General features: G+C 46.0%; 2 protein-coding genes and 1 long non-coding RNA gene across 3 annotated transcripts in view; 2 read left to right on the forward strand and 1 right to left on the reverse strand.

Annotated features, from left to right (window-relative positions):
- Positions 1–291: 291 nt before the first annotated feature.
- On the forward strand, positions 292–10,000 carry LOC311328717 (transcription initiation factor TFIID subunit 4-like; the record flags this gene model as incomplete). The annotated part of the gene is made up of 13 exons (XM_084462645.1): positions 292–448; positions 532–650; positions 1,115–1,228; positions 1,617–1,706; positions 3,978–4,181; positions 4,670–4,802; positions 4,884–4,956; positions 5,068–5,237; positions 6,133–6,263; positions 6,369–6,494; positions 6,764–6,820; positions 9,279–9,386; positions 9,851–10,000. 13 exons carry the CDS (start codon positions 292–294, stop codon positions 9,998–10,000), a joined length of 1,632 nt encoding a protein of 543 aa, XP_084318771.1.
- Positions 10,001–11,928: 1,928 nt separating this feature from the next.
- On the reverse strand, positions 11,929–15,244 carry LOC311328730. Its single transcript, XR_014631236.1, has 3 exons — positions 15,156–15,244; positions 12,321–12,411; positions 11,929–12,065 (listed from the first exon to the last, which is right to left on the reverse strand). It is a non-coding gene; the product is annotated as an uncharacterized lncRNA (long non-coding RNA).
- A 1,376-nt stretch (positions 15,245–16,620) lies between these two features.
- The window catches only part of LOC311328719 (E3 ubiquitin-protein ligase CBL-like), a gene marked incomplete at its 5' end in the record, with an annotated part of 23,436 nt that continues 14,006 nt past the window's right edge, over positions 16,621–26,050 (forward strand). The window contains 5 exons of the mRNA XM_084462646.1: positions 16,621–16,666; positions 18,565–18,622; positions 21,705–21,792; positions 21,908–22,039; positions 22,497–22,730. Coding sequence (XP_084318772.1) covers positions 16,621–16,666; positions 18,565–18,622; positions 21,705–21,792; positions 21,908–22,039; positions 22,497–22,730 — 558 coding nt within the window. The remainder of the gene's footprint in view (positions 16,667–18,564; positions 18,623–21,704; positions 21,793–21,907; positions 22,040–22,496; positions 22,731–26,050) is intronic.

Raw genomic sequence — 26,050 nt, forward strand, 5'->3', positions numbered from 1 at the left:
AACTCGAGTTTAAGTTCAGAGTCCTCGGATATCTCGCCCACGCCAGAGAGCACTGTAACGTTACGTGGCCCGGCCGGTGATGACTCTCTCCGAAGACATGCAGAGGTAGCCCATACAATGGCCGCTCCTGTATCCACCGGCCCCGAAACGGCGAGCAATCAACCTGCAACTACCTCACAATCAACTCCATGCACCGCCGAAACGGCTCCAAACTTAATAAACACGACACCGGTGGTGACAGGAGCTAAACCGAGCGGTAGCGGACAACCTCCGCAAGTTGTTAGACCACCTATGACCCGAGTGGCAACCGTTGCCCAAGCTCCGGGAAAGGCTCTAATTCTAGCCGTACCTAGAGCAGCAGCTCCACAGACAACAGCAGCAGCACGACCCCCACTAAACCTCCTGACCACATCCGTGCAGCTGCCAGCGAACTTCCAGATCCCGCCAGGTGTGCATGTTGAGCCCTTGACGGGTTAAAGTGGAGTGCCAGCGTTGAGGCACTTTGATGTCGTCTTGTTTTGTTGTTGGCAGGTATGGTCCTCGTCCGCAGTGATAGTGGTCAGCTGATGCTGGTTTCACAGCAAGCTCTGGCCCAAGCCCAACAGAGCAGAGCCTCCTCCAGTCATGCTAGCAGACCACCAGCACCACAGGTAATCGCTTGTGTGATCTAGTCTTGGCAACAATGGAATGTGTATGATATCACTTGGCGTGTGTGAGCGTGTGAGCGTGTGTGTGTGTGTGTGTGCGTGTGTGAGCGTGTGTGTGTGTGTGTGTGTGTGTGTGTGTGTGTGCGTGCGCGCGCGTGTGTGTGCGTGTGTGTGTATGTGTGTGTGAGCGTGTGTGTGTGTGCGGCCAAGAAAAAAATGTCCTCGAGTCCTAGTATAATGGTGGCGGTTAGAGGTTGGTTGGTTAAACTCACTCCTTTTGGTGCAGCGGTTAGTGTGTCCGACTCACAAGCGCGAGAGCTCGTAGAAGTGTGGTATCGAATCCCTGGGCAATCCCTTAACATGGGTTATGTGTGTATGTAACCCATGTACGTACGTGTGTGTGTTTCAGCTGTAATGCTCTCTTGACCGAAGCAGACCTATATGTTAACAGCGGGTTGTTCTTGCAGGTGCCTGTGACAGGTACCACCAGAAAAGCGGAGTGTGTGTCTGTGATCAGAGCGCCGCCCGCCCCCAGCGGCACCCATGTAAACAACGCAGGACAGAAGACACCTGTGATGAAGGTAAAAAAAAAAAACTGAGCTCAATTATGTCTTGTGTGTGTGTTTACATGCAGTTTTAAACAACGCTTGTTGTCTGTTGTGGCTTGTTCTTGCGTTGCTAAAGGTGACGGGAGTTGCTCCCAGCCCGTCGGTAGTCCAGACATCACAGCCTGTGGTGCGGACAGTATCTCAGTCCAGCCCTGTGATGACCTCCACCACCACCACCACCAAAACTCATGACCCTAAAGACACAAAGTATTTTTTTTTTCAGATAGCCTTCCGAAATCTAGTCGCCAATTGGAAAATTTACCTGCATTTGGCCGGTGGCAGGTGTTCATTTTCAGCCCTGCCTATAACCATTGTTTGGTGGTTCATTCAACTCTTGTCATGTTACTCTTTTGCCCTTCAGGATGGGAGCGTAGAACCCGAGGAGTTCACCAACCGTCTTTATCGTGAGCTCAAGTCCTCTCCTCAGCCTTACCTGGTGCCTTTCCTCAAGGTGATACCGACGGATGATAGGCTACTGGCCCGTACAGACTACACAATATTTTTGTCTTTCACGATGGTCACCATGTTAGATTAGGCGATCGCAGTTGCATATAAGTCTTGCCTTGTCGTGGCCGGGACACTGGCAACACTACTGTACACGAATGACCGCGACAAATCATCGTATGCTGTCTTTCACGACCATGCGCATCATATTGCGAGTTCTGGTAGTTCAGTCAGGAAATGATCAGTCATTGAAGAAGTATTGAATGCGCTGTGTTCAAGCTATACTCGAAATGATGGTGTCAGGGTGTTATGCCAAATAATTCAGACTCCCCGGCAGAATTTGACTCCCCTTCACTAGGTTATCTTTGAGTTTTTTAAGTTATGTTTTGACTGCCGAAATTATGATATGTAGGCTACCACAACTAGGCTATATCTGCCTCATTAAAACTACAGTTGATACAGTTGAAGTATTAAGTTTTCATCTGGGATTCATCCCTTTTTATCTACCAACTCAGTAGGCTACTATCCAGTGACCTAGAGATGTAGGCTAGCCACAATAAATGTGAGGAGGGATAAATAATATGACTTTATAAGAATGTAGGCCTATTACTTGTAAACTATTACAGGTTCCTATTCCAAGTGTTCTCGTAGTTGATTATCATGGATGTTATAGCAGTAGCTAGCCATAGGTTCGGATTGCAATGTGTCATCTTAAAACTTAAAATAGCCTTGCTTTTTGTGACAAGTTTCTCCTCTTGTGATGTCCTGGTCTTTGCCGAGTGGTAAAAACTGTAAACACTAATTTTGTCAGAAGGAGAGCGCAGATCGAACTAAACGCAAAGGGGAGTGGGATTCTGCCAGCGAGTCCGAATTCGGCGCAAGGAATAAAAATAAAATAAAGAAAAAACGATTGCGATCCCGTTCCTGGGTGTCTCCAAGAGGACAGTATGGGCTGTCTATCCTTCAAGGAGAACTTGAGGTAACGGATGTATTAATGTTTAAAGAACACTGTTATCCTATTGGTCAACGTCAAGGTACGTCGTAGGCATAGTCACAGGAGACATCAGACTAGGCAGGAAAATACTAGAAATTCTGACATGATAGACTTTTCGTCAGGGTGTCGTAGGGTGTCCCAGACGTCAAATTGCTGATCTTCGATCACACTACAAGGCTTTTCGTCGTTCCCGACATTCCTAATCAGGCCCGACGCTGGACACTTTGTCGGCGACAAAAAATCGGCCCAAAATTGGGCTGAATTCATGTAGTCTGTACGGGCCATTACACACCCCAGCCAGGGACACCATCCATAACCATCTCACAGTCTAGTCTGACACACCCCACTCACAATCCAACCATCTCACAGTCTAGTAACACACCCCAATCAGGGACCCCATCCAACCATCTCACAGTCTAGTAACACACCCCAATCAGGGACCCCATCCAACCATCTCACAGTCTAGTAACACACCCCAATCAGGGACCCCATCCAACCATCTCACAGTCTAGTAACACACCCCAATCAGGGACCCCATCCAACCATCTCACAGTCTAGTAACACACCCCAGTCACAATCCAACCATCTAGTAACACACCCCAGTCAGGGACCCCATCCAACCATCTCACAGTCTAGTAACACACCCCAGTCAGGGACCCCATCCAACCATCTCACAGTCTAGTAACACACCCCAGTCAGGGACCCCATCCAACCATCTCACAGTCTAGTAACACACCCCAGTCAGGGACCCCATCCAACCATCTCACAGTCTAGTAACACACCCCAGTCAGGCACACCATCCAACCATCTCACAGTCTAGTAACACACCCCAGTCAGGCACACCATCCAACCATCTCACAGTCTAGTAACACACCCCAGTCAGGCACACCATCCAACCATCTCACAGTCTAGTAACACACCCCAGTCAGGCACACCATCCAACCATCTCACAGTCTAGTAACACACCCCAGTCAGGCACACCATCCAACCATCTCACAGTCTAGTAACACACCCCAGTCAGGCACACCATCCAACCATCTCACAGTCTAGTAACACACCCCAGTCAGGGACCCCATCCAACCATCTCACAGTCTAGTAACACACCCCAGTCAGGCACACCATCCAACCATCTAGTAACACACCCCAATCAGGGACCCCATCCAACCAGCTCACAGTCTAGTCTAACACACCCCAGTCAGGGACCCCATCCAACCATCTCACACTCTAGTCTCCCCCTTGGTCCTATCACTGTTCTCACATCTTTCCCTTTCATTTTGTCTCTAGAAAAGTCTGCCTGCTGTGAGGCAGCTCACCCCGAACCCACAGCTCTTCATCCAGCAGGTTGACCTCCCCAAGCCCCAGGCTCTGCCGTACAAGGCCCCGATCTCCACCCCCACCGCCCGCGCCCCTACCCCTCTGTCCGCTAACATCAAGCCCTCCACCTTCAGGACAAGCGGTGGCGGCCATATCGTCAAGCCTAGCCAGCTGGTAACGCCACTCAGGGCCGCTCTGTCTCAAATCATAGTCTTTGGTTCAGGCCTGTTTTTACATGCTCTGTATCTGTCTGGAGGCTCTCACTCTCCGCTGTTGCACTGTCTACAATCTTTATTCATGTTTATGATAATCCACTTTCTCCACTACGCACAAACCAATAAGTGTGTGGAGTTTCTGGTTCGCTGTTGCGTTGCAGCCCACTTGTGTTTGTGCTTTGTCTTCATTGTCGACCGCCATGCCGAGGCCTAATCTGTTTAGAGAGCAAGCTGTGGAGAACTAACCGCATTCCAGCTGCTGGTCCCCAAATCAGTAGTCTCATCAGCGGCCTGCAGACAGGGCACAGATGCACTGCTTTACCACTTTAGATAGAAAACTCATAATATGGAGCAATCGAATTGCTTCTCTGGTTCTCTGTAACGTTTTTTTTCTCATTAAGTGTGCGTATGTGTGCGTGTGTGTGTGGTGCGCCTTGTGCCCCTCAGGTGATCCAGCATCCCAGGGGAGTTGCCGTTAAGCAAGCTTTGACATCATCACCACCGTCACATATGTTTCTATCTGTGCAGAACAGGGCCGTGCCCAAACCCACGGTCATCCAGGCTGGACAGTACCACACAGGTAAAAACATGCCCGTCCTTACCGTACAAAGGCATGTGTCCGGCAAGGTGTGTGTGACCTCTGAACGCCTTTTCTTCCTAGGGGCTTTTGTCAGACGACCCCCACTTCAGGCCCCAGCCCCTTCCAACCAGATCCACAGCGGGGGCTACTACAGGTAGCACACACAACTTGGGGGGGGATCTGCTTTTGCAAGCTCAGACTTCCGGATCGTTCCCTGTATGTGTGAGGTTAGTGGGCCGGTTGGTCAGTTGTGTTTTCGCCACAGGGAGGATGACGACATAAACGACGTGGCCTCCATGGCCGGCGTCAACCTGAGCGAGGAGAACGCCCGCATCCTGGCCACCAACTCTGCCATGGTGGGCTCTGTGGTCCGGTCCTGTCGAGACGAGCCCTTCCTTCCTCCCGCTCCGCTGCTCACACGCATCCTCCACACTGGTACCCACAATGCCCCTGTCCCCTCCCACTTCACAAAAGAGCGGATACATATCTGTCTCTCTATTCGCCTTATTCACCTCAGCTGCAATATTGGTCAGTCTGACGTAATGAGGGGTGCGGATGCGGAAGTGCCCGTTGACTTCAATGTTAAAAGTTGGCTGTAAAAACACCACTTCAAGAACCGAAATAGTCAAAATAACAGGTTGAATACACTATCGTCATTATACTAACTCATCATTACCAGACTCCCATTGTTTTTCACTGCCGTTGTTTTCGCATTTGGAAATACATGGGAGGGAATTCAGCTGACGGCTAACTATGGCTCATTCACCTCCATGTATTTCCAAACGCGAAAACAACGGCATTGAAAAACAATCAGAGTCTGGTAATGATGAGTTTGTAACTCCGATAGTGTATTCAGCCTATTTTGACTATTTTGGTTCTTGAAGTGGTGTTTTTACAGCAAACTTTTAACATTGAAGTCAACGGGCACTTCCGCATCCGCACCCCAGACTGACCAATATGGCTGCCAGGTGAATAAGGCGAATTAACCTAATCATCTATATCTAATCTGTCTGACACAGACTCCGCTTACCATCTCCCACTTACCAATAAGAGGTGCTGCTAATATTGTTCCCACTAACCAGTAAGAGTTGCAGGAGTCCATGTTTAAGAGGTGCCGTAATGGAGTCTAGTTAGGGATGACCAGGCTGTGGACAGACTGGCCAACACTGGCCTGCTCCACTCGGTCACCAGTAGGGTGCAGTGTTGAACTGGGAAAAGTAGGTCTGCAGACTAGATTCGTCTGCCTGACCTAACATACAGCAGTGTGATACGAACGGGGTGATGAGATATTCCATATTATGCAACCCCCCCCCCCCCCCCCCCCCTCCAGGCAGTGCTTTGGGCGTGTCCGACGTGGGTCCAGATGTGGTCAGCCTGGTTTCTCACGCCACTCAGGAGCGCCTCCGGGACATGCTGGAGAAAGTCACTGCAGCGGCGCAGCACCGCAAAATGGCCCTCAAGGTACCCTATCCTGATACACACACACACACACACACACACACACACACACACAGGTGTACTGTTGATGTGCTCTTAAAAAATATTGGCTGTATTATGTGTTCACAGGATGATGTCTGCCACACGCAGGTGACCGACGTGCGTTCCCAGCTCCGCTTCCTGGAGCAGCTGGAGCGGCTGGAGAAGCAGAGGAGAGACGAGGAGGAGAGGGAGACGCTGCTCCGCATCGCCAAGGTAACCGCAAAGGGCTCCCATGATGCAACACCTCTCCAGCATGGTGAAAGAGAACCGTCGAGTGATCATAGTGATATTTTTGTGCTTTTTCTTTTCGTTTTCTAACCTCGCTTAAACACCAACTTTCCATTGCTGAAACACCAAATTTCCCCATAAGGGGATCAATAAATCTATCAATTGATTGACTTTGTCTGCCTCCTCTGTGTCTACTCGCACACTCGTACAGACGCAGGCGGTAGGCTCAGGTTCTGTCTGCTCTCGCCCCACAGAGTCGGTCACACACGGAGGATCCCGAGCAGCAGCTGCTGAAACAACGAGCCAAAGAGGTACCAGTCAGTGTTTAGTGTACAGTACACACGCATGCTAACGAGTGAGGTCTCTCCATGGCACTGGCAGAAATACACAAAATCTGTTTTGTCTACTACACACGCCCAGTCTCTGTACCCCCTTCCTAGCCCCAGAGAAGATGCTGCACTAACTGGAGCTTATTGAGCCTTTTTCTGGGTCTGGAGTCTTGGGCCTGCAGCACCCGTGATACGGAATCAAATTAAAACATGGTTTGAGTGTGAGTGTGTGTATGTCTTGGTTCAGTTAATATCGGCTACCTTGATTACACTGTGATCTAGTGCTACCACATCGAATCACAGATGGGGGTTAAAGCCAGTAGATGCAGTCTGAGGTACGTCAGCGGTTCAGGGGCTCAGCGCGAGGTCTCACGGGCGAGGTCGCCGACTTTGACTACACCCTGCGACCGCAGTTCTGTATCTTCCTAAGATACTCAACTATCGGGGCAGGCGTATCATTTTTACACTGTATTTTACTTGATTTCTTATCTTTTATCTTTATTCTTCCATCTTATTTTCCTGCTTTTTGTTTATTTTATGTCTCTTTTTATGTGAAGACTCTGAACACTCCGCGCATGTACATTCTCTGTTGTCGTTTTGAGCTGCATTTATTTGTATGAAAGGTGCTATACAAATAAGTGATTTATTATTAGGGCCCGAGCACTGGCGGTGCGAGGCCCTATTGTATTTCGAAGGATTATTATTCTCCTACCTTCTTCTTCCAAAACAAATGCCTTTTTGGCGGCCTAAACATTGATGAAAACGAAGAAAACTTTGCAGATACGTCAGTCCCAATGAAAAATTTGATAATTCATGGGTGACGGAAATGGGCGTGGCAAAACGGCTCAAGAGCGCCCCCTGGAAAATTTTAAATGGCGAGCCCCACCTTTCAGTTTGATGTAGGCGAACGAAATTCGGAGGGCATATGTAGTTCATCGAGACGCACTAAAATGTCTCTTGGAGCTATACCCAACATGCAACAGGAAGGCCGCCATTTTGCTTTTAATGTGCCATTTTGTCCTTGTTTTGACCATTTCCATGCCTCGTACTTCGACGAACTCCTCCTACAGATTTCATCCGATCAACTTCATATCGGGTCAGCTTAATCTTAAGACCTTTGTGATCAAAAGTTATCAAAAAAATTGAGTTTTCACCAAACACCCTTGCCGTGGCGCCCCGCCAAAGTTTGACATTTCGCCATAAAACACGAAGTCATCATAACTCCTCCATACATTATCCAATTCGTCCGATATATCTCACGCTTCATGACGGTTCTGTCCTGAACACATCTATGTGTCAGTATTGCGTCATACTTATAGCGCCACCTATTGGTGAAACAGGAAGTCCTCATAACTCCTCCATACATTATCCGATTTGTCCGATTTATCTCACGCTTCATGACGGTTCTGTCCTGAACACATCTATGTGTCAGTATTGCGTCATACTTATAGCGCCACCTATTGGTGAAACAGGAAGTCCTCATAACTCCTCCATACATTATCCAATTTGTCCGATTTATCTCACGCTTCATGACGGTTCTGTCCTGAACACATCTATGTGTCAGTATTGCATCATACTTATAGCGCCACCTATTGGTGAAACAGGAAGTCCTCATAACTACTACATACATTATCCAATTTGTCTGATATATCTCACGCTTCATGACGGTTCTGTCCTGAACACATCTATGTGTCAGTATTGCGTCATACTTATAGCGCCACCTATTGGTGAAACAGGAAGTCCTCATAACTCCTACATACATTATCCAATTTGTCCGATATATCTCACGCTTCATGACGGTTCTGTCCTGAACACATCTTTGTGTCAGTATTGCATCACACTTATAGCGCCACCTATTGGTGAAACAGGAAGTCCTCATAACTCCTGCATACATCATCCGATTTACACCAAATTGCTGACGCTTCATGAAGGTCACCTTCTGAACACATCTATGCATCGGTATTGAAGGTCACATCTTGAACACTTCTGTAAGTCAGTATTGCGTCATACCTACAGCGCCACCTACTGGTCAAACAGGAAGTACTCATAACTCCTACATACGTTATCCGATTTACTCAACATTTCTCACGCTTCATCAAGGTACCGTCCTGAACACATCTATGCTTCGGTATTGAGTCACGCTTAGAGCGCCACCTACTGGTGACAGGAAGTTTCTCTCAGTGCTGCACACCGAAATAGCACACCCTTTAACGGCGCCAAATCCCGACACGCGTGGGGTGCGAGGGCCCGCTCACTGCTGCTCGCAGCCCTAGTTATTATTATTGTGCGTTTATCTCAGCCTGACCCTGACAATATTTCTCCATTAAATGAGTTCATACTGTACAGTGTTTCATCTGTCTGGTCTTTCTATGGGTCTTCTACCTGCACCTTGCTGTTTGTAGTCAGTAGATATCTGTTCCTCTCATCTCTCTGGTTCCAGCTGCAGCAGATGGAGCAGTCCCAGCAGCAGTACCGACAGGCCAACCTCACCGCCCTGGCGGCCATCGGCCCCCGCAGGAAGACACCGCTGGTCTCAACAGGAAGCCAGGTACGCTACGCCTATCATCTGTCTGTGTGTGTGTGTGTATGTGTGTGTGTTTGGGACCCGCATGTTCTGGTGTGTTCCGGGCCACGCCTGTATCGGATGTCGACGTCGAGGAACCCTCAGAGACGGGCGGCGGAGCAGACACACGCAGGACTGTTTGTTTTAGCTTAAGGAGTCTGATTCTCCCGTTTATCATTCCTTCCCCTCCAGGCGGCGAGTTCAGAAACGAGGCGCTGCTGTATAACTGCAGACGTTTAACTAGTGCCTTTGAACTCCATTACCCAGAGGACCCTGTTGCCTGCGGAGCCGCTCCTGCTCCTCCTCCCTCTTTCCTCTGCACGCTACAGGGCCTTCCTTTCTGCCTTCACCGCCTGGCCTGTCTGCTGCAGGGGATACCAACAGGGGAAGCTGGGTAAAGGGGTGTCAAACCTTTCAGTTGAATCCCCCCCCCTCCCTCTCTCTCTCAGGCTGGAGGGGCTGGCTCCTGTGTGTCAGCGCTGCAGAGGGCTGGCCTGCCGAAGGTGACCCGTGTCACTCTGAAGGACCTGCAGTTCTGTATGGAGCAGGACCCTGCTCTGTGTCGCTCCCTCACCCTGTATAAAGCACTGCTCAGGTAGCCTCTGTTATAGTGCACACTGTCCTGTATTGCCCCTTGCTCAGAAAACCGATGTGCCTTAATACTTTCTAAGATTATTTTATTATTATTATTATTATTATTATTTCCCAATTAATATATTTGTATTTTGAATGGTTGTTTCCTTTGTCTTCCTTTGTCCTGCTGATGGATGTCAGTTTTCTGAAGATAATTTTGGTGTCAGTTACCAGGACCAACATTACCCTGTTTGACTGAATGAGCTTGATGTTTAATATAGCACTTATTTACACTGTACTGTCTGTGGGAGTTTTTTTAAACAATATTTTGGGGAGATTTAATTATTTTTCCACAAAATCAACAACAACTAGTGCTGCGAGCAGCAGTGAGCGGGCCCTCGCACCCCACGCGTGTCGGGGTGTGGCGCCGTTAAAGGCTGTGCTATTTCGGTGTCCAGTACTGAGAGAAACTTCCTGTCACCAGTAGGTGGCGCTCTAAGTGTGACTCAATACCGATGCATAGTTGTGTTCAGGACGGTACCTTGATGAAGCGTGAGAAATGTTGAGTAAATCGGATAACGTATGTAGGAGTTATGAGGACTTCCTGTTTCACCAGTAGGTGGCGCTGTAAGTGTGACTCAATACCGACACATAGATGGGTTCAGAAGGCGACCTTCATGAAGCGTCAGCAATTTGGTGCGAATCGGATGATGTATGCAGGAGTTATGAGGACTTCCTGTTTCACCAATAGGTGGCGCTATAAGTATGACGCAATACTGACACATAGATGTGTTCAGGACAGAACCTTCATGAAGCGTGAGATATATCGGACTAATTGGATAATGTATGGAGGAGTTATGAGGACTTCCTGTTTCACCAGTAGGTGGCGCTGTAAGTGTGACTCAATACCGACGCATAGATGTGTTCAGAAGGTGACCTTCATGAAGCGTCAGCAATTTGGTGCAAATCGGATGATGTATGCAGGAGTTATGAGGACTTCCTGTTTCACCAATAGGTGGCGCTATAAGTATGACGCAATACTGTCTCATAGATGTGTTCAGGACAGAACCGTCATGAAGCGTGAGATATATCGGACAAATTGGATAATGTATGGAGGAGTTATGAGGACTTCCTGTTTCACCAATAGGTGGCGCTATAAGTATGACGCAATACTGACACATAGATGTGTTCAGGACAGAACCTTCATGAAGCGTGAGATATATCGGACAAATTGGATAATGTATGGAGGAGTTATGAGGACTTCCTGTTTCACCAATAGGTGGCGCTATAAGTATGACGCAATACTGACACATAGATGTGTTCAGGACAGAACCTTCATGAAGCGTGAGATATATCGGACTAATTGGATAATGTATGGAGGAGTTATGAGGACTTCCTGTTTATTCTGCTCCTCTTTCCTGCATTCACTGCGACCTCTGGGCACCCTGCTTTGCTCAACTTGGTACGGTAGTTTCCCATTTTAAATTTAAGGCTGGTCTTCCATCCATCAAAGCCAGTCCTACTGCCTGACTCTCTGAGACATGGGTGAGTGGTTATGAGAGCCTCAGCTGCCTTACCAATTTCTTCTCCACTTGGGTATGCCTTGAAACTATAGATGGTTGCAGCCATATTTTCAAGAATGTCATGCCTTTGGGATCTTGTCACTGTAGTCGTCTTTCCAGTGTTGTCAAAAGCAGTGTGTCCCTGTCGAAGCTTGAACTCTACCTCATGGGAGAAAGTGGGAACTGGAAATGAATCTGGCCACTTCTTGAGGCGGTCTGGGGTGGATGACGTAGTAGAGAGTATTTCTGTGTCTGCAGTTGAGTTTGAGCTTGCATCACTGTCTGACCTAACTACTTTAATCACAGCTTTCTGTGGCAGCTCCTCAATGTCGTCCAGAACACACAGCTGTCCATCAAAATCTGGGTCTTCATATTGAAGAGTAAAGTTGAAATCAAAGTTAAATTTATCTTGCACGAGTTTCTTCAACTCATCCACAGACTGAGGGCGGGAGGCAATGGTCATCTTTCGTGCAATGTCTGTTGTAATGTGGACACGAAGTATCATGGGGTTGTGTGGAGGTACCGCCATCTGAGGGAGAGAGAAAAAAAGCAGCATATTACGGTGGGGTCAGTTTCCAGTGCAATATGATGTGCGAGCTCACAACGGTTTAATTTTAACTATCTCAGCAACTGTTCTGGGAAAAAGTCTGATTAATCAGTCTAAAATTCTATAAGCAACTCATGTGAACACCCTAATCGAAATAGTCTTATTTAGAATAAGGCCAATAGTATATAAACTCGGGTAAATTAATATCAAATGAGCGTGGAACCGTGGGGAACTCACCGTACTCACTGCAGTGGAATGAATCTCTTGGGGGTCAGTAGCAGTCTCCCTCCAATGGAGTATGCAGAGAGGGTTACGGTGTCATTAAGGTCTGATAATGAATGGACAGAGAGGTTGCTTGAGTAAAGTTCATAGGAGCGAAGATGCTCCACATAGCATGACCTATACTTCCTACAAAGAAAGTTAACATTGTTGTTAACAAGGAAGATCTGCTCAATCTTGCAAAATTGAGGGAGTCCACCATCCATTCCCACAGACACATACATACCAACAGAGTAATCAGTGCCATCCACAGTAACCTTTGATGTGCTGTATATTGTGTTGCTGTCTGTTTCTTGCTCAACAAACGTTCTTGCTACTTCAGGTAGTGACGCAACCAGGACAGAATTAACACTTGATGTCTGTGTATGTGGTTTGAAGAATGATGGTGCAATATGCCACCATATGTTGATGCTTGGTAGCCAGTGTTTTTAGCACATTCTTGAAGTTGTGTGTGTGATGTATGACGTTTTTGAAAAAACGGTGTTTCCCCTCAAAACGCATAGTCCAGAGGTGTACAAGAGGCCCATACCGTCTAATGAGCTCTGGGTAGTGCTCAACATAGTGGTGCTTGGGACGTAGTCTGAACTCTGGAAAGACCTCGTGGAGAATCTGTCTGTGATCACTTATTTTAGACTGCAAGTACTGGATAGTTTCATCTGTAAATGTTGGGGATAAAACCATCTCTACCACTTCTTTCAAATCCATTAGCACTGCCCATGCTGCATCGCCTTCTGGAACTTTACTACCAACCATCAAAGGGAGTAGTCTAAGCACTGTGGCATTTTCATGTCCATTTCCACCGATAGTTCTTTTGGCAGCAAATGTCTTTGGGACTGGCTTTGGTTTGTCTGCTTTGTCAGTATACTGATATGGAAATGAAGCTATTTTCTCATTTAGATACTCAAGAGTGAAATACTTCAGATCTATCATCTTATTGATGCAAAGAGCCAGCTCAACAGGTACAATACCCTCAAAAAGGTCATGAAGCACATCAGGAGGAAAACCAGTGGTTGGGTGAAAATATTCCAAACTCTGGCGCAATACACAATCTGCCTTCACACCAAACTGGCTCTGACCATCCCCATTCACAACACTCTGCACAATAACATCATGGTCTTCTTTTGTTCTTAACGAAAACTCTCCCTCTGCAACCTCATGTGTCTGAAACTGGTCTCGTGTGGCTGTACAGAATCTACAGACATATTCAGCACTGAAGGACTCTATAAAGCCAGCCAACCCATGGGCCCCCAGATTGTCAGCTGCAACGCAAAAGACAGTGCCCTGAACAGACTGCCCAATGGACTCAATGAACACACCATTATGTTCAAGAGTGCAAATATCTTGCAACAAAGGTCTTAGCACACTTCCATAACTGCACCTCTTAAGGTCGGGCACCTTGCATAGGACTGCCAGCTGAATTACATGCGAGGCTGATCGGTATTTACTAGGGAGATTGGCAAGAACCCAATAAACAGCACAGATTTTGTGGATTTTCCGAGACGTTCCCAAAGGATTTGCAAGTTCTAGCTCATCAATATACAAAAGTAAAGACAGTTTAAGCTCTCCCGTGGACAACAATGCATTCTCATTGAAATACGAGCCATCTGCATGTGACATGTAATGACCAGGCTGAGAAACATTTGATTCTTGGATTTTTCTCAGAATATCAGTGTGTTTAAACATTTCCTGAATCATCTGAAGGATTGGTACATACACTGCTGTGTGTCCATGGGGATCTATGGAATACTGCACTGGACGTACAATAGGATAATTTGTCTCAACAAACGTTTTCCTTCGTTTACAAGTTGACAACTCTGCACCCCTTGCAGTTGCACTGGCAAAAACATTACTGGCCATGACTGCATTAACAGCATCATTAAGGGTTTCATCGCTAATCGTGTGGCCGTGCTTCAATAGTACATTACTGAGAGCTTCCTTCACAAGAGGTTGTGACAATGAAAATACGTGACTTAAGTGCTCAACTATTTCCTGTGTAGCTGTATTAGATACATTAAGGACAGTTTGCATTTTCAGGAATAGACCAGCCAGATTATGCTGCAACTGAGCTTGCAACAGGCTAGTGTCACACTCACTATGAGGGGCATCAAGTGCTTCTGCACTTTCAGTGGCACACTCTTCATCAGGGTCAACTAAGTTAGCGACTGGGGGAGTGTTACCCTCTACGCTGGAAATTACATCCCTGACGTCAGAACTAACACCTTCTGTGTGATACCTACTTTTGTGGGTATTAAATGAGGAGTACACATTAGTGCGATAATCACAATTCATGAATGGGCATGCTACCATCTCATGCTGTTTTAAATGGCTCCTTAGATGTCTTAAGAGTGTTGCTTCTGAGAATGGTTGCTGAAATGCACATATGGGACAGGTAAAAGTATTAGTATCTTCCTGACCTACACCATCTCTGGACGTCAGAGGGTGCAATCGTGATATATGTATTTTGAGTGCATTGAATGTCTGAAAAGTGCACAAGCAATCATGATAGAGACATGGCAGTGGACTAATTTTTGAATAATGGCTGTGCTGCACTCGATAGTGCCTAAGTAACTTTGCTCTGGTTTCCACAGATACAGCACACAACTTGCACTTCCACTCCATTGAAAAAAATGAAGACTTTACAGACCTAGTTTAACTTGACCACTATATACAGTAGGTTGGCACCTACCTGTACTCATCTACATCTACAAGAGGGGGGGGGGGTCCTCATCCCCATCCTAATGATATGTGTGTGTGTGTGTGTGTGTGTGTGTGTGCGTGTGTAGGTGCTCCCACCTGTCTGAGCTGGGCTTGATCTAAGAAAGACGATGTGGAGGATGAGGATCACTCAGTCAGTCACTTCCAAAGGGATGGATGAAAATACTGGTGAATGAGAGAAGTAGAGAAGGAGGGAGAGAAAGAGAGAAAGAATTTAAACAAGTTGAAATTTCTTCAAGACATTCAAATTTCATATTTTGGCCTAATTGAAACTAGATAAAATTGCTAACAGAAATTGCAGGTGTATATACACAGGGACATGCACAGATAGACACGAGGTGGTGCTAGAGCACCTGCCCTTTGCCCTCTGGACAAGGCAAGTGCCCTTTTGAAAGTTACTTATTTTTTCTTTTTTTTTTTACAGTGTAGGCCTACTGTATGTGGCCCATGGCGACATCGATCAATTCTCGATTAAAAGCGTGTAATAATGCCCCAAAATGCGTTGTAATTTTGCCAGACCACCCCCCCCCCCACACACACACACACGTACCTGCGGCACACCCGTGCCCCTCCCCTCCCTCTCTTCCTTTGTCGACAGTAAATGCGAAAAGGGGATACAAACGGAGGCGCGCTGCAGCAGCACTGCACACACGTCTCCTCCCTTTCCTTTCCCCATCCAGAGTGCCCGAGTGATGACAGCTAACCAGACAGGTAACAAATAAACAAAACAAGTGTATTGTTTGCCCCCTAAGCCTCAGTTGCCAAACTATAACTTGCATTAATTTGTCTCTGTTGTGAGGTAAGTCTCATACAGCGCCAAACAGCTGAGCCTAAATTAGCCGACTGCCCACCTGCTTAACATGCTAGTTAATCAATTAATGGATTTAACGTGACCACCACACGACCAATGTCGGTAGAATTTGTTGTTGGTACAGCATGTGAAGCTTAAGCTATCAGTATAGCCTACTTAAGCTGAATATTTAGTAGTATGTAGTAACCTTAGGCTTAAAGCAGGGCTGCCAAACACGCATTTCAGCCTCTTCTCGCGCTCACACGCCACGCTTCACAATTCTCACGCGGAGAAATGAGCAACCCCTACATACTAGAGGCCCATAGCCAGGGGTGGATCGAACAAATCGATTACCCCCCCCCCCCCCCCGTCAACAACTCGCGCGACAATAAAAATAGCCTACAAATTATCTGGCAGCAGCCCCCCCCCGCCCCCAACCAACATCTCGCAGCGCAAGGTGCCCTCATTTTTCACTGAGCACCTGCCCCCCAAACTGTCTGTGCACGCCACTGTATATACATAGTAGTTATAGTTTGTAACATACCTCTCTAACACAGAACTTCTGTCACTGTCTAGACTTGTAGCCTTCTGAGCCTGTAAGAGACACACACACAAAGCTACAATCTCCAATCCAAACATTAACAATGGACAGGCCCACCACATAATACAAAATCTAAGACAAGAGTACATATAGAGCACTTTAGGAATAATACGCAGCATTTTCAAACTTCTTACCAAATCAATGTCACCAAGATGGCGAGAGCTAGCACCAGGCAGAAGCTTCCGACGACAATTGCAGGTAGAGAATTGCAGGTACTGAATTCAGTTGACATGCTGCAGTCACCTGTCCTGCCAAGTAAAATGCACGTGAGGAAAGCCACTGCAAGATGATAATTTCACATTGATTTCACTAAATTATAAACCGTAATTTCACTCCCTATTTTACAGTATAATTCCTGATGTGCAATTGTTGTATATGGCTAGCTAATACACGCAAGCTAGCTACTACCAAATACAGCAGCAAACACTAGCAATGTCGTACAGGGACAGCTGTCCCAACCAAAGAGACTAGAATCATATTCTAGTTTCTGTCATAACTTTACTCCCGAGGAGAGCTTCTAGCTAATCAACTAACGTTAGCTTAGCTAGCAAATCCAAGTTCAGCTTGCAAGAGCTAGCTAACTGGCTCGACTCGCACTCAATGCGCCCATCACCTAAGTGTAACGTTACCTATAAACTATAAACCAAGCGAGTGACGATACTGCAAAACAGTTAATTCACCAAATTAAATAATCCGTAATTTTACCCTCTTCCTCAGGGCCGGCCCCTAGCATTTCAGCAGCTCTAGGCGAGATTTGTTGACGGGGGGGGGGGGGGGGGTGCTGCTGCGCGATTTGTTGACGGGGGGGGGGGGGGGGGGGGGTGCTGCTGCGCGATTTGTTAACGGGGGAGGCGCCCGGCGCTGGGCGGAGGCGCCGCATCGCATTGCGAAGCGTAATAGAGACAGTAGGGATTACGGAATGAAATTATTTTAATAAAAATAAAAAATAAATTTTTTTTTTTTTTTTTTGGTGCTCCTTGGCCAGGCGCCCCTTGGCCATTTGGCGCCCTAGGCGACCGCCTATTTCGCCTATGCCTCGGGCCGGCCCTGCTCTTCCTAATTCTTGATGGCACAAGTGTTGGATACACAGGCAATTTCTTGACAGACAAGCGGCTAGCGGGCTCGACTCTCACACGATGCTCTTATCGCCAACCAGGTTAACATTGCACTTAACGTTAACAGTAACCCTTCATATACTGTTGTGATATTATCATTAAACTGGTCAATGATAAAATAAAATGGAGGTAAGGATTCTTATAGTAAGGATTCTTACCTTAACTGTTGTGTATTCTCCCAAGGCAAAACGTGGCTTCTTTAACACCAAAAAATGGCAGTTGAAAATATCCGAGAAGCACGTACAGTGGGTGTTGACCGGGGTGTTGACGCACATGACGCGAGGCACTTTACTCTATTAATATGATTCAAATGTACACATATAATCATTTGTATATAGTTCAGTTTAATGAAATGATACTTGAACGTCGCTGCTACCCGATGCATTAGAGTCAGATACACTTATTCACAGGTTTTGAGTTTAGGTGGCTCAGTTTTTTTTATTGACGGTTACTGTTAGGGTTTACAGTGTATAGGCTCATCGAAGCAATGCGAAAGGAGAGCATGACGAAGCGAGCGAAACGCATCGCTCAATTAAACAGACAACTCTAATATACTGTTGTCTAAGTGTGCAGTATGTTACAATTCTGTCATGAAACATTCAGCTGTGTTGAAAAGTAAAACATTGAAAATCAGTCAAAGGGACAATTCTGTAGTCTGCTCCCACTGGAGAAATAGTCTACATTGTTGTGGTTTGCTGTAGTTTCATATAGACCTTTTTCTATGGAACGTCATTATCCCGTTTCGAAATTGCCTACATATCGCTGTAATGAGTTCATTCTTTTTTTGCCAAAATGCGCACACTTAATTGTTTACCAACAGTAAAATGGTCTATTGTCTTTATTTTCTTTTAGGTGTCTGCAATAGGCTAAAAACTAAATTAAACGGGCAGGAAAAATGTCTTGAAACGTGGTGACTTGACTGTAGTTTAATTGGATATTAACCTGTGTGTTTTTGTCTTTTTTTCTTATATATTTTTTTAGACTATGTCATCAAGAGTGACCTCATTGATCACATGTATGATGCCTTGCTTGGCGTCAGGTCAGCAGTGGTTAGTGTCAGGGCCAGCCTGGAAGAGCAGCTAGAGCGGTACCTACGAGAGCCAGTGATTGACCATAAAAGTGATCCACTCGAGTGGTGGAAGATCAGCGAGGCAGAGTTGCCCCTGCTCGCCCCTCTTGCGAGGAGATATCTCTGTCCCCCACCTTCTTCCGTTCCTAGTGAGCGTGTATTTAGTGAAGTGGGGGCAATATATGAAAAAAGAAGAAACAAGCTCCGCGGTGAGCAGGCTGAGAGGCTATGCTTCTTACACTACAACCTAGTTATCTTAGATTGGGAGTATTAGGCTGATAACACCTTACTACACTGGGCATGCTTGGTTACGTTTCATGATTAGTAGCAGCGTTCCGTCTCACTCTCAGCAGAGCAGTAGCCTGCCCTGTTCTAAATGGCAACGTTCAGCTACTGTAGCCTGTAAAACATTCAGTTGAAATGTATTTTATTTTATTAGATTTTGTTGAATGAGAACATGAGACATGAGAGGAATTGTGGCCTATTTATTTTTAATTCATTTGTAATACAGTATATGAGAGCTGTTAAATGTGTGCCCAGGTGAAGACCAAAATAAAATATTTTATTTTATTTGCATCTCTCCTTGTCATTTTGTAAAAGAAAAAAAAAGTGAATTGGTGATATTAAATATCGGCCTTAAATATCGGCTATCGGCCACCTCAATTTGCCAATTATCGGTATCGGTATCAGCCCTAAAAAATGCATATCGGTCGATCTCTAGTTCAGACATATATATTAATATTATACCTGTGGTTCAGACATATATATTAATATTATACCTGTGGTTCAGACATATATATTAATATTATACCTGTGGTTCAGACATATATATTAATATTATACCTGTGGTTCAGACATATATATTAATATTAAACCTGTGGTTCAGACAGGGGTCCTGAGGTTGACCGTGGCGTCCCCTAGATTACAACCCCATATTACACAAGTGTGTTCCTGGTCAAATTCACAAGGGCTTAGACGGGTCACGCATCGGACACTATGTTCCCTGAGGGAGATATTGAGATTCTTTAGGAGACGTAAGATGTCAGGCTAGCGTATTGAGTGTGTGTTGAGTGTGTGTATTGAGTGTGAGATGTTGGGCTAGCGTATTGAGTGTGAGATGTTGGGCTAGCGTATTGAGTGTGAGATGTTGGGCTAGCGTATTGAGTGTGTGTCAGGCTAGCGTATTGAGTGTGTGATGTTGGGCTAGCGTATTGAGTGTGAGATGTCAGGCTAGCGTATTGAGTGTGTGATGTTGGGCTAGCGTATTGAGTGTGAGATGTCAGGCTAGCGTATTGAGTGTGTGATGTCAGGCTAGCGTATTGAGTGTGAGATGTCAGGCTAGCGTATTGAGTGTGATGTTGGGCTAGCGTATTGAGTGTGTGTGTCAGGCTAGCGTATTGAGTGTGTGATGTTGGGCTAGCGTATTGAGTGTGATGTTGGGCTAGCGTATTGAGTGTGTGTGTCAGGCTAGCGTATTGAGTGTGTGTGTCAGGCTAGCGTATTGAGTGTGAGATGTTGGGCTAGCGTATTGAGTGTGAGATGTTGGGCTAGCGTATTGAGTGTGAGATGTCAGGCTAGCGTATTGAGTGTGTGATGTCAGGCTAGCGTATTGAGTGTGTGATGTCAGGCTAGCGTATTGAGTGTGTGATGTTGGGCTAGCGTATTGAGTGTGAGATGTCAGGCTAGCGTATTGAGTGTGAGATGTTGGGCTAGCGTATTGAGTGTGTGATGTTGGGCTAGCGTATTGAGTGTGAGATGTCAGGCTAGCGTATTGAGTGTGAGATGTTGGGCTAGCGTATTGAGTGTGATGTTGGGCTAGCGTATTGAGTGTGAGATGTTGGGCTAGCGTATTGCGTGTGAGATGTTGGGCTAGCGTATTGAGTGTGAGATGTTGGGCTAGCGTATTGAGTGTGAGATGTTGGGCTAGCGTATTGAGTGTGAGATGTTGGGCTAGCGTATTGAGTGTGTGATGTTGGGCTAGCGTATTGAGTGTGATGTCGGGCTAGCGTATTGAGTGTGAGATTTTGGGCTAGCGTATTGAGTGTGTGTATTGAGTGTGTGTTGTATTGATTGTGTGTTGAATTGAGTGTGTGTATTCAGTGTGTGTTGTTTGAGTGTGTGTTGAGTGTGTGTATTGAGTGTGAGTGCTGAGGTTGTGATGTCAGGCTAGCGTATTGAGTGTGTATGTTGAGGGTGTGTATTGAGTGTGTGTGTTGGTGTGTGTATTGAGTGTGTGTGTGTTGAGTGTGTGTGTTGAGTGTGTGTGTCAGGCTAGTGTATTGAGTGTGTGTATTGAGTGTGTGTCAGGCTAGTGTATTGAGTGTGTATTGAGAGTGTGTGTCAGGCTAGTGTATTGAGAGTGTGTGTCAGGTTAGTGAGTGTGTATTGAGAGTGTGTGTCAGGCTAGTGAGTGTGTATTGAGAGTGTGTGTCAGGCTAGTGAGTGTGTATTGAGAGTGTGTGTCAGGTTAGTGAGTGTGTATTGAGAGTGTGTGTCAGGTTAGTGAGTGTGTATTGAGAGTGTGTGTCAGGCTAGTGAGTGTGTATTGAGAGTGTGTGTCAGGCTAGTGAGTGTGTATTGAGTGTGTGTGTCAGGCTAGTGAGTGTGTATTGAGAGTGTGTCAGGCTAGTGAGTGTGTATTGAGAGTGTGTGTCAGGCTAGTGAGTGTGTATTGAGAGTGTGTGTCAGGCTAGTGAGTGTGTATTGAGAGTGTGTGTCAGGCTAGTGAGTGTGTATTGAGAGTGTGTTTCAGGCTAGTGAGTGTGTATTGAGAGTGTGTGTCAGGCTAGTGAGTGTGTATTGAGAGTGTGTTTCAGGCTAGTGAGTGTGTATTGAGAGTGTGTGTCAGGCTAGTGAGTGTGTATTGAGAGTGTGTTTCAGGCTAGTGAGTGTGTATTGAGAGTGTGTGTCAGGCTAGTGAGTGTGTATTGAGAGTGTGTGTCAGGCTAGTGAGTATGTATTGAGAGTGTGTGTCAGGCTAGTGAGTGTGTATTGAGTGTGTGTCAGGCTAGTGAGTGTGTATTGAGTGTGTTGGTGTGTGTGTGCTCCTCAGCTACCTGTTTCCAGACGGCCGAGCCCAGAACCCGGACCTGACAGGGCTGTGTGAACCCTCACCCCAGGACCGCATCAAAGTCACACAGGTCCGCCAGGCCCACGCCACAGAGCACACACACACACACGCACACACACACACACACACACACACACACACACACACACACTAGCCTGACACACAGATCTTCCCTGCTCTTCCAGGAGCAGTACGAGCTCTACTGTGAGATGGGCTCCACCTTCCAGCTGTGTAAGATCTGCGCCAAGAACGACAAGGATGTGAAGATCGAGCCCTGCAGCCACCTCATGTGCACTTCCTGTCTGACCGCCTGGCAGGTACGACAGCGCGGGGGTGGGGGGGGGGGGGTCTTCTCTTCTCATCCCAGTTTGATGCCCCTCGGTTATTCTCTTCTGGAATGTGCCTTGAAATTACCTTCGCACCTCTCCGACTCCTCCCCTCCTCTCTGACTCCTCCCCTCCTCTCTGACTCCTCCTCTCCTCTCCTCCATCATGCATCGCCATCTCTCTTTTCCCCTCTCTCTTTTGTCACCCATCATCTCATATCTCTTCTCTCTCTCTTTCTCTTCATCCCTTCCTCTCTCTCTTCATCTCTCTTCACCTCTCTCCTTTTCTCACTCTTTTATCCCTCTCTCTCTCCCTCTCTCTCTCTCTCTCCCTCTCCCTCTCCCTCTCCCTCTCCCTCTCCCTCTCCCTCTCCCTCTCCCTCTCTCTCTCTCTCTCTCTCTCTCTCCCTCCCTCTCTCTCTCTCTCTCTCTCTCTCTCTCTCTCTCAGGAGTCGGAGGGGCAGGGCTGTCCGTTCTGTCGTTGTGAGATCAAAGGGACCGAGCCCATCGTGGTGGACCCCTTCCACCCAAAGGCCAGCGTGGGCGGCAGCGTCGCCTCCTTCGCCGGCTTCCAGGGTCACTACGGGGCGGAGGGCGCCGGAGCCGTCTCCCCCGGCAACGACGACGACGACGAGCGCCTGGAAGACCCCCACCTCATCATGAGCAGGCTGGCCGGAGCCAAGGTGGGTCACAGTCATTTAGCAGGTGCCCCCGACACCAACCCTACACCCCCTCCCGACCGCTACGCTCTGCTACCTCGGGGCGACTGGCTGCCCCGTCACTCCCAGGCCCCTGCGGTCGATCGACACGGTCACGGCTCTTCTCTGTCCTGACCCCACGGTCACGGCTCTTCTCTGTCCTGACCCCACGGTCACGGCTCTTCTCTGTCCTGACCCCACGGTCACGGCTCTTCTCTGTCCTGACCCCACGGTCACGGCTCTTCTCTGTCCTGACCCCACGGTCACGGCTCTTCTCTGTCCTGACCCCACGGTCACGGCTCTTCTCTGTCCTGGCCCCGCAGTGGTGGAACCAACTGCCCACTGATGTCAGGACAGCAGAGTCGCTGCCCATCTTTCGCCGCAGGCTCAAAACTCACCTCTTCAAGAAGTACTACCACGATTTTTAGATTGCTATTCTTGCACTTTGCCTTCAGCACTAAATTATGCTCTTAAGTCACTTGTTTTAGAAAGGAGGATAGTGAGTTCTGGCAAGTAGTAGTACATGGCTTTTCCTACGTTAAATACAATTATTGTAAGTCGCTTTGGATAAAAGCATCAGCAAAATGACTAATGTAATGCTTTTTATTCAGTGTACTACTACTCACAAAGTTTATTTGTATAGCAAATTTCAGCAACAAGGCAGTTCAAAGTGCTTTACATGAGACATTAAAAGCATAAAGACGAAGTGCAACACATAAAAGGTCATATAAAATTAAATGAAAAAAGTACATTTAAAACAAAATGCAGGAAAAATAAATACAGAAATAACAGTTACAGTGCAGTGTATGAATGAATACACTTTTTTAGTTTTAACTCTGGGGACAGAAAGCAGACCTGTGCCAGACGACCTGAGGGGTCTGGATGGTTCATAACGTGCAGCAGATCACAAATATATTTTGGCCCTAAACCATTCAGTGCTTTATAAACCAACAGCAGTATTTTAAAGTAAATTCTTTGACAGACAGGAAGCCAGTGTAAAGACCTCAGAACTGGAGTGATGTGATCCACTTTCTTAGTCTTAGTGAGGACTCGAGCAGCAGCGTTCTGAATCAGCTGCAGCTGTCTGATCGATTTTTTAGAGAGACCTGTAAACACACCGTTACAGTAGTCGAGTCTACTGAAGATAAACGCATGGACAAGTTTTTCCAGATCCTGCTGAGACATAAATCCTTTAATCCTTGATATATTCTTCAGGTGATAGTAGGCTGACTTTGTAATTGACTTAATGTGACTGTTGAAATTCAGGTCTGAGTCCATGACTACACCAAGATTTCTGGCTTCGTTTGTGGTTTTTAGCATTACTGATTGGAGCTGAGTGCTGACTTTTAATCGTTCTTATTTGGCTCGAAAGACAATTACATCAGTTTTGTTTTTCTTTAGTTGAAGAAAGTTCTGGCACATCCAATCATTGATTTGTTCAATGCACTTACTCAGTGCTTGTATGGGATTATAGTGCCCTGATGATATGGTGATATACATTTGTGTGTCGTCTGCATAGCTATGGTATTATATTTAGTTGTTTTCCATAATTTGAGCTAGTGCGAGCATGTAAATGTTGAACAGAAGAGGCCCCAGCATGGAGCCTTGGGGAACTCCACAGGTCATTTTTGCCCGCTCAGATTTGTAATTGCCTATAGACACAAAGTAGTCCCTGTCCTTCAAGTAGGATTCATACCAGTCTAGCACTGTGCCACAAATCCCCAGCCAGTTTTCCAGTCGGCCTAGTAATATAAGACTATGACTAAGAGCATCATCTAGTGCTAAAGCCAAAATTTAGGCAGAGGTAGAGGAGGATCCGGCTGTCAATTATCTCTTTTAGAGAGAGAGAGAGAGGGGTAGATAGATAGATAGATAGATAGATAGATAGATAGAGAAAGAGAGAGATAGATAGAGAAAGAGAGAGATAGATAGAGAAAGAGAGATAGAGAAAGAGAGATAGAGAAAGAGAGAGATAAAGAGAGAGATAGATAGAGAAAGAGAGAGATAGATAGAGAAAGAGAGAGATAGATAGAGAGAGATAGATAGAGATAGAGAAAGAGAGAGATAGATAGAGAAAGAGAGAGATGGATAGAGAAAGAGAGAGATAGATAGATAGAGAAAGAGAGAGATATAGAGAAAGAGAGATAGATAGAGATAGATAGAGAAAGAGATAGAGAAAGAGAGAGATAGATAGAGAAAGAGAGAGATGGATAGAGAAAGAGAGAGATAGATAGATAGAGAAAGAGAGATAGATAGAGAGAGATAGATAGAGAAAGAGAGAGATGGATAGAGAAAGAGAGATAGATAGAGAAAGAGAGAGATGGATAGAGAAAGAGAGAGATAGATAGAGAAAGAGAGAGATAGATAGAGAAAGAGAGAGGTAGATAGATAGAGAGAGAGATAGATAGAGAGAGAGATAGATAGAGAAAGAGAGATAGAAAGAGAGAGATGGATAGAGAAAGAGAGAGATAGATAGATAGAGAAAGAGAGGGATATAGAGAAAGAGAGATAGATAGAGAAAGAGATAGAGAAAGAGAGAGATAGATAGAGAAAGAGAGATGGATAGAGAAAGAGAGAGATAGATAGATAGAGAAAGAGAGATAGATAGAGAGAGATAGATAGAGAAAGAGAGAGATGGATAGAGAAAGAGAGATAGATAGAGAAAGAGAGAGATGGATAGAGAAAGAAAGAGATAGATAGAGAAAGAGAGAGATAGATAGAGAAAGAGAGAGGTAGATAGATAGAGAGAGAGATAGATAGAGAGAGAGATAGATAGAGAAAGAGAGATAGATAGAGAGAGATTGATAGAGAAAGAGAGAGATGGATAGAGAAAGAGAGATCGAGAAAGAGAGATAGATAGATAGAGAAAGAGAGATAGATAGAGAAAGAGAGATAGAGAAAGAGAGAGATGGATAGATAGAGAGAGAGATAGAGAAAGAGAGATAGATAGAGAGAGATAGATAGAGAAAGAGAGAGATGGATAGAGAAAGAGAGAGATAGATAGAGAAAGAGAGATAGATAGAGAGAGATAGATAGAGAAAGAGAGAGATGGATAGAGAAAGAGAGATAGATAGAGAGAGAGAGAGATCGAGAAAGAGAGAGATAGATAGAGAAAGAGAGAGATAGATAGAGAAAGAGAGATAGATAGAGAGAGATAGATAGAGAAAGAGAGATAGAGAAAGAGAGAGATAGATAGAGAAAGAGATAGATAGATAGAGAAAGAGAGATAGATGGAGAGAGAAAGAGAGAGATAGATAGATAGAGAAAGAGAGAGATAGATAGAGAAAGATAGATAGATAGAGAAA

The sequence above is a fragment of the Borostomias antarcticus genome (genome assembly GCF_949987555.1).
Source record: "Borostomias antarcticus genome assembly, contig: scaffold_83, whole genome shotgun sequence".
Classification (NCBI taxonomy): Eukaryota; Metazoa; Chordata; class Actinopteri; order Stomiiformes; family Stomiidae; genus Borostomias; species Borostomias antarcticus.